Here is a 15,179-nt window from a genome sequence, read left to right on the forward strand (position 1 = left end):
TGAAAAAAAGCATGGCAAGATGGCTAAGGGAGTTCAGAAGAATCCTGCTGCTTATGCTACAAGTGCCCCCTTTTCATATTTATGATATCCCTCAGTCTACTCACCCATTTCTCAAATATTCCCTCTGCTTTCCCTGTTAAGCAAGTTCGGGCTGCTGATGAATTTACAAAGGTTTCAGTATAGCTAGTGAAAGTTACTTCTGTAGCAATCTGAAATCAATTTTTGAAATGTCTATGTTTGTCCAGACAAGTCACAACTTGCCTCCAGATGTTGTGGGTGCTCCAGCACTGGAAGTTTTTAAGAAGACATTGGACAACCATTTGTCTGAAATGGTAAAGGTTTTCTTGTCTGAGCAGGGGGTTGGACTAGAAGACATCCAACATCCCTTCCAATTCTGTTATTGTTATGTTCTGTTCTGTTATGTTAAACCTCAAAAACAATATAACTATAGAATGGGAATGGGTCATTTAAGTCACTGAATCAACTAGCTAAATTGACAGAAAGTATTTTATTTCACTTGGCAAATTTTATTCTCTTTTAACTTCTAGATTTTCCCAGGTTCTATCAGCCTTTCTTTTAATTTAGCTATTTTTCCTAAATATAGTTTTGATACTCATATGTGGGAATATTGTTTCTTGTGAAATGTGATTGCTCCAACATATTGAAACAGGCAAGTAAAGTTTAAGAGTGAAAAAAATCTTACCTAATATGAAGGCCACAACGTAATTTGAAATCTGCCCCATGCCAACTATAAGAAAAAGCACTGTGAACATTTCCCAGCTGGTTGAGAAGATCTGGAGGAAGCTGAAACCTGTCTGTACACCCATGGTTGCAAATAGAATAGCTTTTCTGCCAAACCTTTTGGGGGGGAAAAACAAGCAAGCCAAAAGATTATAAATGAAATCAGAATATAATTGTTGTTTGCTTTTAGGGAGAGCAAATAGGTCCACCCAATCTCCCCTTTATTTTCAGTAGACAATAGATCTCAAAGAGATATATTCCCATTATTAGGTGAACAGATTTCTACTTTAGCAACAAAACAGATTTCTGCAAGATGAATCTGGTGCAGCAGGGAGTGGGAAGCATGGGGTATCTTAGTGAGTTGGGTAGGCCTTGGGGGCCTGTACCCTCACTAGCCCCCCCCCATGGTCTTCCCCACCCTGAGATAGCTCATGTGCACTTAACGAACTGTGCATTCACCCACGCATTAAATTAAATGCATGGACGAAAGCAGGGAGTGATCTTATTCAAGGTACGAGATTCACTCCCATGAATCCTCCGAGGTACGAATGGAATGGGCAGGCTCCATTACATTCGTAACTCGAGGACTACCTGAAATGTATTGAGATGAACACATGGTGGCAGTATATTACTTTCACTGTTCATATGATTAGTTTTTTAGGTAGAGGGTTCAATCATCCAGCACTTCCAACAGTCAAACTAATCTAACCTCCCGAAGCATTGTACTGGAACTCCCATCTCTATGTTAGATGGGAAAGATTAAAGCTGTAGTCCATTACTTCTGATAAGACTGTTCTGTGTTAGGCAGTCTTACAAAGAACTGGTTGGAACTTAGAAATAAATAGCATATAATGTATTTGCTTCATTTGTATTAGAATTGCAAACTGATTGTCCCCTCCACCAGAAACCTAAAGGGGAAACTATATTTTATATTGAAATAAATGTACTAATGTCCCAGAGGAAAACAGCTTTTTTTAAAAAAAAAAGTAAATGTGCAATAGGGAAAAGGTTAAGCATATATTTCTTATTTAATCATCTGTCCAAAACCAGTATTCCAAGATTCTTCTTCAATCGGAACAAAAAACATCAGAAATGTTTAATGCTTTTTTATCCTCACAGTTTCCCTATAAAAAGTGACAAGCAGATTGTGAAAAATTTCTGACAATGGCTTATAGCAATCTCTTTTATTTGATCTTAATTGCTAGTACTAATATTGAAATGCATGCATTTATTTCCCACATAGGAGCACACATATCTCATACAGATGTACAAATATCTCACACTTTTATAGATGTGTAGAATGCTACTAGTTTATGAAGATGCATATATAGTTTGGTTGTCTACTAATTTATATTCCCATGAATGTTTGATTTCAGATCCTTTTTTTCAAAGTTGAATTAACCATCAAGTTAAGTATGGTTCTGCATCCTCTTAAAGAGCATTACAAAAATATGTTTAAAACCCACACACCCCAATGCTATTTTTAAGTATGTGTACTTTACTTGTCTGAGAGTTGTCCAGATATAAAGGATCCAAGCAGCACACCCACAAAGAACAAAGATGTAGTTAGAGGAGCTTTCCAGTCATTGTCACATACGAGATTCCACTGTAAGAAAACAAAACAAAGCAAACTTAATGTCATTTTGCAATGGTTGAAACTATTTAAAAAGTACAATAATGGAGTATGAATTGGCAGTAGAAAGCTAGGGAAAATAACTGTTATTGAAATAAAGATATCATTCTGAACAGATAAATAATTTGATTATTGCTACATTTTATAATCAGCACCTAAATGTTTTTTTTAAAAAAGACTTCCTTATTAACATTTATTTGCCTGTTTTACATCCGGGAAGATGAAATCAATATTCCAGGAATCTGGGCCAAATGTATTTCAATAGGAGTAGAGTAAGTAGAGAAATGCTGACCCACAGATTTTACTCCCATAAAACTTGGATTACAACCTTTCATGAATCTTGTTTGCAGAATATATACAGCTGGAAATATCAACCAGAGGTCAACTTGGAACAAAGTGGAAAATATCCACTCCTTTCTATTTTGGATAAATATCCTGCTTGGATATTCCACCTGCAGAATTTTCCGCAGATGCAATAAAAAGTACTATAGGAGGAAAAAGTATGGGTTTGCTTCCAATTTCCACAACCTCCCAGATTCCAGATCAATTTTTTTTAAAAAGTCAGAAATGTAATCAGGATAAATATATTGTCAGCTTCTACTTTGCTTGCTTGCTATCGACTGCCATAGAAACCGGGAGGGTGGGGGCTTGAGGTATTTGGGATTGGATACTTATGTTGTTGGAGGAGTTATCAGAGGGGAAGTTGGGTCTCACCATCTTTTGCGCATGCTGTTGGCCTGTGTTTGGACTTGGTCAAGGTCAACCGTCTCTGCATACCAATTGAATGAGAAGTTTTGAAGATGCAACTCACATGACACCTTAGGGGGTTGCAGATTGCTTATTGGGTTGGGGTGCGTGGGGGGGAAGGGTGCTGGGTAAAAGTTTGATACGCACTTGTTCGTGCCTTTGTGGCTCAGATCTTGCTTTTTTTTCGCTGCTATCTTTTCATGACCAGTAAAAGTATCATTAATAACAATGAAGTTGGGAGTTTTCTTTCTTAGTTATTGGTGTGTGTGTGTGTGCGCGTATATATATATATATATATATATATATATATATATATATATATATATATATATATATATATATATATATATATATGTGTATATGTGTATATGTGTATATGTGTATATATGTGTATATATGTGTATATATGTGTATATATGTGTGTATATATATATGTGTGTGTGTGTGTACACATACATACACATACATATATATACACATACACATATATACACATACATACATACATACATACATACATATATATATATTACATTTTACAACCCCCGGTATGCCCAAATATGGGAGGAAGATTACTACTTCCATTCTCTGTTCTTCGGCTCGTCACAAGAGACCATCCAGGCAGAAACCCAATATTTTTACTGTTGCCTTTTTGTTACATTTGTTGTATTTGTGCTGATAAATAAATAAAGGGAGACTAGTATAGATCTATTTCAAGCTATTTAGCTCTCATCAGCTAGCCATACCCTTACTGGGATTTGAACCTGGGCTATATTACATATTAGGCAGATGTCTTAGCCATTAGGCCACAGGCTCTGATCCGTTATCAGCCAAGCCAGGGTGAAAGGTATCTATTAGATTTTACAACCCCCGGTATGCCCAAATATGGGAGGAAGATCACTACTTCCATTCTCTGTCCTTCGGCTCGTCACAAGAGACCATCCAGGCAGAAACCCAGATATAGATATCAATCTATATCTGATCTCAGGATGGAGGATATCACTCAAAGGAAAAGAAAGAGGAGGGTCTTACATATTAATTCTCATGTCAAATTGTTTAAATTAATATTTTGTTAACCCATCTGCCCTCTCTTATACTGACCCATGGATAGTTTGAGAGTTGGTATACCTACGTATAAAACCAATATGCTCAAGTGGAGGCTCTTTGCAGGTAACAATATGCTGTGTGAATGTGGAGAGACAAAGACTCCAGCCCATCTGCTGATATGTTGGCTTCTACCAGAAACATGTACCGATAATGACTGATTTTTGACCAACAACAAAACCAGGATGGTGGTTTTAGCAGTTTAAAGTTTGACCCAGATGTGGAAGAAGAAGAATCAATCTGTGCTAGGGAATCAGGTAGAGATCTAGGTCTTACACATGAATTTCATATTCATGTTCTATAAAACTAACAAACGGCTATTTATGAAAAAAGATTGTGCAGGGCAGCAAGTGTTAAGTAGTCTCTGCCTTTCTCTACAAAATGTCTCTTTTAGTTGAAATCAACTCAGTAGACTGGAAGAAAACTTCTTGCCTTTGGGAGGCTGGGAATTGATTCCCAAACCTAAAAACACGTAGCAAAAAAAAAAAAAAAATCCTATCAAGATGAAAACAATTAAGGGACCAGAAAACAGGAAAAAAACAAAGTACACATGAGAAGCAGACTGGACAATGATAAACATTTTAAAGCCAACAACAGGAAATTAAAACCAGTATTGTCTGGAACAAGTCTTTAGTGTTTTCTAAAAATATTTAAAGAGGGAGCATAGCAGAAATGGAATTCTACAATCATGGGGCAACCGCTTATCGGCACGCTACTATGAAAAGGATCAGAAGCTGTGATCATTCTCTTTTTTTTTTTTTTGTTTAAATCTATTTTATTCATTTTCACATTCCATTTTACAATCACTTATATACAGGGTATTTGCTATAAAAGAAAAAAAATATAAAAAAAAAATAAAAAAGAAAACACAACTCATCATTCACAACCCCACCTGACACTTCCATCCTCCATACACCCCATCTACCCCCTCCAACTTTCCTTTCCTCCCTCTAACGCTCCCCTCCTACTTCCCTTTCCCCTCAAACCTTCCTTCTCCCCTTACTCCCAACACGCCCTCCTTGCATTCCCCTTACTCCTTCCTTACTCCTCCCTCCTCTTTCCCTCTACCTCCCTCCTTGGTGTATTCCTTTATTCAAGTGTTGTTTATTATAATCTGATAAAAAGTAAAATAAACCAAGGGAAAAAAAATTATAAAGAAAGAAAAGAGAAAAAAAGGAAAAAAAAAAGAACAACCGTATATAAGTGCATTCTTGTTCTTATTGCGACTATGTTAACACCCACCCACCCACCCCCCATAAATCCCCATCCCTACTCCTCCCGACTTCCCAGGGCCCACACCTGGCACTGCCTTCTATCTAAAGTATCTTATGTTCGTATGGATTAAAAATAAAAGTAATATATTAAAGGGAAAAAAAACCAAAAAGAAAAAGAAAAAAAAGAAAAGAACAAAGAAAAAAGAAAAAGAAAAAAAAACTCTTTGTGTTAAGCTCAGCCCATCTTTATCTATGCTTAAATAGTATAAGTCATTCTATCTATATTTTATTCTCGTCTCTTGCTTCTTTGTTATTTACCCCGACCTCCTGTAGACTCTCCCATTCCTTTTCCTTAACCTTGTATTCAGATAAACATTTATCCAAATTTGTATAGACATCAATATACAATCTAACTCAAACATAATCCCTTCTAGTAAAATTTAAGCAGCGTGGATCATTCCACATATTCAAATATTACTTTACAGAAGAATAATCAAACTTTCCCTTTCTTAACCTTAATTTCAAACAATAATTCAAAATAATCTGACCAAACTTTCCCTTCTTAGTAAAATTTAAGCAGCGTGGATCAAGTATTACTTTACACAAAAATCAGTTTGCATTCTATCTTGAAATGATCCCGACCAGCTTTCCCTTCTAATAGGATTTAAACAACGTAAATCATTCAGTATATACATTCAGTATCACCCCACCAGTATACGTAAATCATTCCGCATGCATTTTACCCTCATCCCTTGCTTCTCAAATATTTGCCACTATCAAATTTATGCAAACATTAGTTTAAAATCTAGCTCAAAATAATTTCACCAAGCTTTCCCTTCTAATAAAAATTAAATAGCATAGATCATTCCACATATTCAAATAATAGTTTCAGCAAGAATCAGTTTACCTTCTATTTTAAAATAATCTCTTCAAACTTTCCCTTCTAACAAGATTTAAACAGCGTAAATCATTCTGCATGCATTTTACATATATACATTCAATATCACCCCACCAATAAATTCCGCTTTTTCTGCCGGAGAGAGGTCGCAAACCCCCATTCAATCCACAACTTTAGTGAATATTTTAGAATGTCTAAATCCTCAAACTCCGCTTTTCTGCTTCTCCGAGGGAGGGGGAGCTACCCCTCCATCTTGCAGCCATGTGGTCTGTTGCTTGCCTTCTCCTTCGGCTTGTCTCTCCTCTTTTCCAAGTGAATCAGGAAGTCCCGCCTTCAAAGTCTTGTAATAGAAATCTCGAGCCTCCGAAACAGAATTGAGACGAAGTCTTTGATTCTCAAATGTGACCGTAATGCCGGCTGGGGCCTCCCATTTATATTGAATCTGATGATTTCTAAGCTCTTTAGTTAAAAAGGTATAGTCCCTTCTTGCCTTTAACATCTGGAAAGGTATTTCTTTGAAGACAATCAAGTTCTGGCCATCAACTCTCAAACTATTATTGTAAAATTTTTGCATGATCGCGTTTCTGGATTCTTTTGTGGAGAAATATATAATTATGTCCCTCGGGAGCTGTCGCTGTTCCGCTACCAACGAATTCTGGCGATAAATTTTCCGAATATGCCAATCAAAGTTAAGTCCCGGGCTTCCCACCGCATGGCTGAGGGCTTCAACAAAGGTCTGTTTCAGATTCTCTCGCTCCTTTTTGCGGAATCCTCTGACTCTTATTGCGAATGCCTTCTTATTAAAGTTTATCATAACGAGCTGTTCTTGAGTGTCTCTAATTTTTTGTTGTAATATTTGAATATTAGTAGTCAAATTAGAATTAGCCTCTTCCAAACTTTCTAATTTATTCTCTATTTCAGCGGTATAATCTGACAGGGCAGACACGGCTGCAAACGTATTCGCCTTCATTTGGTCAATTTTAGACTTTAAATCACCATATAGCTCCAATACAAATTCCTTAATTTCTTGTTTAAAATCATTAAACATTTGAAAAAAAAATTCCTGTGTTAAGAATTCTCCAGTAGAGGGCGTAGGAGACAAGGGCTGCGATGCCAGTGTAAATTCTTTAAGTTCATTCACAGATTCTTTAGGCACATTTGTAGAGAGACGCTTCGATTTTGACCTGGGTGCCATTATAAATAAACAAATAAACAGCGCTTTCGCTCCCCTCTGTTTCCAAAAAAAACAAAAAAAAATTATTTTGTTAAGGAGCGGTCTGCAGGAAGGTAAAACCGGCTACGTACATCCCCTATCAGTCACCAACGGAGAGAAATCGCCATTTTGAAGTCCGTTTAAACAAAGAAGCCTCTAAGACAAATGGTGCTGGTATTTACGATAGTAATAAAAGCATAAATCTCACAGGGGTGGGACCCGCCCGTATTAATCTTAGCTTCAAACAACTTTGCTTTGTCCTGGGGGGGGGGGGGTCGCCTGTCTAGGGCTGCAAAAAAAAGGCAGCTGAGAAGAACTGGCTGGAGATAAAAGCTCCGCTCACGCTGGATCTAATCTCTGTCCACAGCCAAAAAAAAGAGAAAGGCTGTGAATTACGAATAGACCCTAGCACACAGAGCTACTCCCTGCCCCTTTATGCCAAAAAGGGGTGATATCTATGATCTTATTTAGATATACAGACCAGATCTCTGAGAGGAGCTCGGTTGAGCCCTCCTCGGCGACAGGCTCCTCCCCCCGGATCATTCTCATCTTATGTGTTGGATGGATTCATACCAGGAGACCTGCCTTTAAAACAATCCAAAGCTTATAGTCCTTTAGGCTGTTTAAGGTGAACGCTAGCCCTTTAAACTGGCTTGAGTAAGTATTATCTGGGTACAGATCTTATACACACACATACATTATTTCTTTCCAAACTGAGTGATACCCCCCCCCCCGCTTTTTTACAGAGACATTACGTAAATTCATACAACTAGTATGTACAGTATGTAGCTGATTTTATCAACCAAGATGAAGAAACTACCTGCATACGTAAGGATGATCTCTTATCTTCCAAGCAGATCGCATTCTCGGGTGAGTATTATAAAAGAGACTACCATAGAATGGGTAAATGGCGTGTTAAGACTCCCTTCTTACTTTGTGTTAAAGTTTTAAAAGGATATTATTGTATGAACTTCTACAAAGAGTTATCAGTGCAGGTGGACAGTTTGTTATGAATCTACGTAAGTTGCTTCATTCTCAAGAAATGGTGGGGAGGAAAGAAAGCATTAGAACAAAATAATTTCCATTTGCTGCTTTAGTCCTATTGTTTAAAAAAACCCAGCACAACCTGTTTATAGCAGATGGCTTCTAGGCAAGAATAGATGTATTGTGTCAGCATCATAACGTCCCCTATAGGCCTCCTTCCTTTTATACAGGCATCAAGACATTGCATGTATTCCTCAAAATGTGCAGGTTGCATCACAAGTCCACTTTCAACATCTATCCATTTAAAAACGTGTGTGTGTCAGTGGTGGGTTTCAAAAAAATTTGGAACCTACTTTGTGGGTGTGGCCTCCTTTGTGGGAGTGGCTTGCCAGCCATGTGACCAGGTAGGAGTGGCTTGCCGGCTATGTGATCGAGTGGGAGTGGCTTGCCGGCCATGTGACCGAGTGGGGGACCTTGCAAAGACTGCTGATGAAACCAGTTTTTTTCCCTAACCCTAAGAACAGGAAAGACAAAGCCACTGGAATAAAAACCATCAAGGCATTGTGGGAAATTATAAAGGACAGTGCCAGGAAACTCACAGAACCAGTAACCACTTCACAATTACCTAAACAATGAACCAGGTATCACACAGAAACACACAAAATCTGGCAAAGCTGCCTTGCATCAACTTGGACTGCCCATAGAAAAGCAGCCACCTTGAGACACATAAACCATGCACCAACCTGTACACTTAAAAGCAACATATTGCATCACAAATAAAACATTTGCAAAAAGGAATAACATTTCTTGTAATAAACATTCTATAAACAATAAATAAATACAATTTCCCTAAAAATAATTAAAAACCATCACGTTCAGAGAACACCAAAGGACCCCACAGTCCTCTCCCTCCTTATCTTTTTCTTTTTTGTCCTAACTTTCTCCTCCCTCCCCCCAACCCCACTCCCTTCTAGCACTGATGATGTTACCTAGTTTGGTAATGAAATGTCTGTAAGAAAACCACCAAGCTCAGAAAGCAGCAAGGATCACACTATCCCCCACCTCCTCTTTTTCCCTCTCTTTCTCCTTTTTGTCCTTTCTCCTCCTTCCCCCCCAACCCCACTCCCTTCTAGCACTGATGATGTTACCAAACTAGGAGTGCTGGAGAGGAGCTCTCACAGGGCGAAGAGCTTCCCGTTACAGGTGCAATCTATCTGCAGCTGTAAATGACTGCAAGCAGCAGCTTCAGGCACTTGCTCGCAGCTGATAGTTGTGTTTGGGAGCGGCGGCAGCGGAAGCAGGCACAGCACGGGATGTCCCAGAGCCCAGGCACTTTTGGAACCTTCGCAGGGCCAGGAACGACTGGAAAACAAGCCCACCGCCGCTTCCGAGTGCCACATCTTCGCTCCACAAGTGGCAGACGCGCCTGTTCCAAGGCTGTTCCATGCTCCAGCCTGGCCAGGGAAGACAGGAGCCCTTCATGCCCACCAAGCCTCCACACGACGTGCCACCTCGGTCGTGCCAGGGCAACCTTCCACCCACCCGCCCGCCCACTGAGTGGTGGCTGGGTGGGCACCAGGCGAGCCCCGCTGCCCATGCCACGTGGTGCCCACCACTCACCTTGAAGGCAACATCGTGGAACTCGCCACTGCTGCTGAGTGAGGACTGGCTGGGCAGTGCCCCCCGTTAACCACCCTTTCCTGGGCCATGCCTGCGCCCCTACCCGGCCCGCCTGCTGAGTAGAAGGAGGCGGCGGGGATGCGTTGCTGGGCAGCCAGAGGTGGGTGCGGCGCTGCCGCACTTGCCCTTGGTGCTTTTCTTATGGACATGTTGGCTGGTGCTGCTTCAGGGTGCCCCAGGTGCCGGCTCCTCTGAGCACAGCCCATTCCCCCTCCCAAGAAGACAGTTTTCTTTTTAAAAACGCCTCTGCAGACGATCTTGAAAACCTGTGAGGTTGCTTTAGGAGGGGGAAGACAGGCAGCATTCCCCCCACCCCATCCCTGGGTGCCTGCAGCAACTTGCACAGTAAAGGCAATTAAGAACTTCTCTCGCTCATGAGAAGATTTTCTTTACTGTGCAAGGCTAGCTGTAAGGCTGCAGGCTCCGAGGCTGCAGGCACCCAGGGAGGGGGGCAGGGGGAAATGCTGCCCATCTCTCCCCTTCCAAAGCAACCTCGCAGGTTTTCAAGATCACCCGGAGAGGCGTTTTTTAAAAAGAAAATCCTGAAAAGACCAATCTGGAGAGATGGGCAGCCGGCCTTTTTTTTGGGGGGGGGGTATCCCCAGAACCAGGTTGCCCAGCCAGCACCATGAAGAGGTCCGTGTGGGATCCAGCGGTTGCAAAGCACGTCAGGAGGGGCATAAGTCCCCAAACCCAGCGGGGAGTCTAAGCAAAGGAGGGGGCAGTGAACTGGGCGGAGGACGGGTTCACTACTGCTACTGCTGGATGGGCTTCAGACCAGCAGAGCCTCATCCTTCTTTTTAACCAGGCTGCTGTCAAGAGAGAAGAGTTCAGCGCATGCCATGTGGGCTTGTGCAGCAGCCGAATCCTCGCCTCCTGTTCTTCCGCTGCTGCACAAGCCCACGGGCACGCGCTGCCCTCTTCTGATAGCTGCCTGCCTGGTTAAAAAGGAGGAGAAGGCTCTGCTGGTCTGGAGCCCATCCGCGGGGGGAGGGATCCCCCTCGCATTCCTCGTCTTCCCGGATGGGCTCCGGACCAGCAGAGCCGCCTCCTCCTTTTTAACCAGGCGGCTATCAGAGGGAAGAGGGCAGCGCACGCCATGTGGGTTTCTGCAGCAGCCGAATCCTTGCCTCCTGTTCTTCGGCTGCTGCACTAGCCCACGGGCACACGCTGCTGTCTTCTGATAGCCACCTGGTTAAAAAGGAGGAGGCGGCTCTGCTGGTCCAGAGCCCATCTGCGGGGGGAGGGATCCCCCTCACGTTCCTCGACTTCCTGGTATTTTGTCCCTTCTGTCTCCCCATTGCTCAGAAAAGCAACTCCGGGAAGGTCTTTTGTGGCAGCAGGCGTCCTAGAACCTGCCTGCTAGCAAAGGACCTTCCTGAAGTTGCTTTTCTGTGTAACGGGAGACAGAAGGAACAAAAAACCGGCCAGCCGGGCAGGTATACAGGGCTGGGGGCAGGGCAGGCTTACTTCCGAGTCCAGTCACCAACCAGTTCGCGAGAACCGGTGGGGACCGGCAGCAACTCACCCCTGGTGTGTGTTCCAGCATAACTCTGGAACGCCTCGATCAATTTCAACCAAACTTGACACAAAGAAAAACTTTTTCGCTAGAGAAAAATACTGGTGTGTGTGTTTTGTTAAGCTACAGCCTGTTGGGCTGTACTGCCATATTGGCTTCTACTGTACAGCGCAGTGGAGTTGCCATCGTAATGCATTCACAGTATTCCACAAAGGGGCTCACTCTGGTAATGGGGAAAATCCAACATTAGAAATTATGTTTGGTCTGGTCATTTTCCCTCTATAAATGCCGGGTTATTGGCTAGTTCTCAGTAAAGTAGCAATAGCTTGCATGTAGCCTTGGCTACCACCCATGTAGTTTGTTTTCACTTTTAAGGAGGCATAAATGTTGACTATATTACTACTTCTCATAGTAAAGACATATAGACTTTCGAATCAACTCCTAACTTTCTATCAGGTTATCAAGTGTCTGGCTAAAAGAGATGTGTGTCACTATCTAAAATGAGTGCATCCCAGTACTGTACATTTAAAATGTTTCCCCTTAGTTGTTTAAGGTTAATTTGTCCCATACGAACAGTATTTTTCACATATATTTCCATCTCAGAAAAACAAACAAATGAACTGTACATTAAGCAGCATTAATCTGAAAATGAAACAAGGTTTTAATTCTTTAAACAGTGAAAGTTTCAAGTAAACAGCTGACCAAATTGAAGTTGGCTTACATTGTCAAGGATGAATGGAAAAGTCTATTAAATACTGTGTTAATAATACAACTAGCAATGAAAATTGTTTATAGGCTTACAACTACTCAAATCTAAGTGGTATTTTTGGCATCCTACTATTTACTGACACTCCCATCACTCAAAAAAATAAATAATCCAAAGCATTTACATGTCCATACCTGTGCCCTTGCAGCCAGCAGGAGACAACAAATATATAATCAATTGAACTAAAAACACTTAATTATCCCTATTCTAGATCTGATTGTTGCCAAGATGAAGGCTGAAATAGAAAACATGCAAAGCAAACAAGTGTCCACCCTATTTTGTAGGTTTATTTGGCCAGATTGATAACTTAAAATGAAGCCATTTACTTTGTGGAAACTGATGGAACATAGAATATTTATTAATGGCCTTAGCAAGAGATTCAAGGGCAAGCTTTGGATAAATAAGTAACTTTCTTACAGACATCAGGAAGTTCTAATTGCGTAAAAGTATCTAATGTTCAAACTTGCAAGATTTTGTTAATGTAGCCTTGTGATAAAATATAATTATTAAATCCAGTGTGTTTCCTGTCTGGTATATTTGAGAAGACTGAAAGAGGGGGATGGGTGGGGGAGAAATGTAATTTAGACTTGCAAGATTCCATTAACGTAACCTTTCAATAAAGTAGAATTAGTTTATGAAATTCTTCCTGTCTGGTCTACTTCGCAAGGCTGACATCTGGATCACACAGCTTCTTGGCTCCTTGTGAGTTTCCTGGCTTAGTCATAAACTTCTGCAATGGGGTCGGAGTGAGATAAGGTGGAATTGGAGAGACAAATGACCAAGAGTGCAATGCAACTACAAGACTTAACTACTTGCATCTGATACCAGGATCAATTGTAAAAGATTAGGGTCATGATGCTATCAGACAACCCGTGTTCAATGACTACTGGTTCAATGACTGTTTGAAGTTACAACGGCACTGAACAAATGGTATTTATGACCGATTCTCAAAGTTAGGGCAACATGATCAAAATTTGGGTGCTTGGCAACCCAGCTCCATTTACAACTGAGTGTGCATGCTTCAATTTCCCTCTATCTCTCTTTTGGCTGCCCTATACGTCCCCATCACTTTTTGCCCTATGCTCTGCTGCCCTTGCTGTCCCTTTGCTGTCTTGTACCTCCCATTACTGAAGGGATGCACTGGCCCGGCCCTTCAGGAGTACAATTGGGCTGGGAGTTGCTGCTGCCAAGGTAGGAGGGTGTGCAAGATGCCTAGAGCTCTGCTGCTCCTGCTGCCCCATCTGACCTTCATAAGAAGATGCTTCAGGAAGGCCACCAGCAACTTCGAGACGGCCAGGCACAGCCTTGGCAAGAAGGCATGCCACATCAGCAGTGGAAAATGACAACGAAGGTCAGTTGGGCAGCAGAGGCTTCAGAGCACAGGGCTTTGTGACCGCACTGTTACAACAAAAATATTGGTCCCAGAATTTTTAAACAAGGCCTATCTGTAGAATGAGCATAAGTGCAATCAACACAAGATAATATGCATCCGGGTTTCATAAAATAATATGCCGACACATTTCAAAAACCTTTTCTTGAAAGAAACTGTGACTATTTTTAGTTTATTACATATCCTAGTGATTTAATGCTTAACGCAATAACTGGTGACAATAATTCCAACTAAAACCAAATTGTTTTCAAAATCTGGTCCTTTAAAAATTAGCATGTTTCAAAAAACCTTTGCCCAAGATTTGCGTCAACAGCAGAGGAGTGCACTTGTTATTTTAAAAAGAACTGAAGGAATCTAAAGTATTATATTTCTGTTAGTATAGTATCTAATTTAACTTTTTTCTAAAGAGTCAACATGGCTAATGCAAATATAAATTCTTCCTTCTCGGACTGCCAACACTCCTTGAATAGAAAAAACTGCACACTGTTTTCCTGAACTTTCAAAGGCTTTTGATAAAGTCCCTCACTCAAGATTCTTGATTGTCCATAACAGCCATGGAATAAGAGGAGAAAATCTCTTCCATATTGCTAATGAATTCAAGCATAGAAAACATAAGGTAGGAATAAATATCAATAAAAATATAGGTTTCATAATGGAGAACAGAAACAGTGGAATCACTTAAGAGTCTACCGAACATGTATTTTCATTTGTCCATAAACAATCTGAATTTGGATGAAAAATAGAATGGCTCAATTTGTAAACCAGTTATAGCAAAAAATCCAAAACTACTTCTATGTACATAGGAACTGAGCTGGTAATAATGAATTAAAAGAACTCTATTCAGTGGTTTGATTTTTGGCAGTGAATAGCTCCAAGTGGTGAATAGTTCTGAACAAGTGTACAGCTATTGTGAAAAGGCAATCTTAGTGATCATTACAAAATAAATCAGAAAAAAAGTTGCTAACAAAAGAATTGTTCATAAAAATCTATGTTCTCAGAGCAATGGAAATGCTTTGAATAATTTTGGTCAGTATACCTTAGCCACAGTTAAACTTTAAACAAGGTAAATAAAAGGAAACCACAATTTAATCTAGAGTATTTCTCTTACAAGACTTTAAGGTTTGAGAAGCTTTACCTTGTGGAAAAATAAATGTAATGACAAAGTGAATACTGTATAGCCTCATAAAAACAAGAAAATGGAAAACCTATAATTAGAAACTAGAATCATTCAATGAAACAGAGCGTTGGTACTTACCTGATACGCCTCTTCTCATAGTGGGGGGAGAAGTA

At 40.6% G+C, this 15,179-nt stretch overlaps 1 protein-coding gene across 2 annotated transcripts in view; it reads right to left on the bottom strand.

Moving 5' to 3' along the window:
* Positions 1–15,179, bottom strand: part of SLC22A4 (solute carrier family 22 member 4) — a 70,903-nt gene that overhangs the window by 27,895 nt on the left and 27,829 nt on the right. For both annotated transcript variants that reach the window (XM_032211400.1, XM_032211401.1), the window contains exons 2-3: positions 2,244–2,347; positions 704–858 (exon numbers count right to left, since the gene is read on the bottom strand). In XM_032211400.1, the coding sequence (XP_032067291.1) occupies positions 704–858; positions 2,244–2,347 (259 nt within the window). The remainder of the gene's footprint in view (positions 1–703; positions 859–2,243; positions 2,348–15,179) is intronic.

Source organism: Thamnophis elegans, chromosome 2 (assembly GCF_009769535.1).
Source record: "Thamnophis elegans isolate rThaEle1 chromosome 2, rThaEle1.pri, whole genome shotgun sequence".
In the NCBI taxonomy this organism is placed as follows: domain Eukaryota; kingdom Metazoa; phylum Chordata; class Lepidosauria; order Squamata; family Colubridae; genus Thamnophis; species Thamnophis elegans.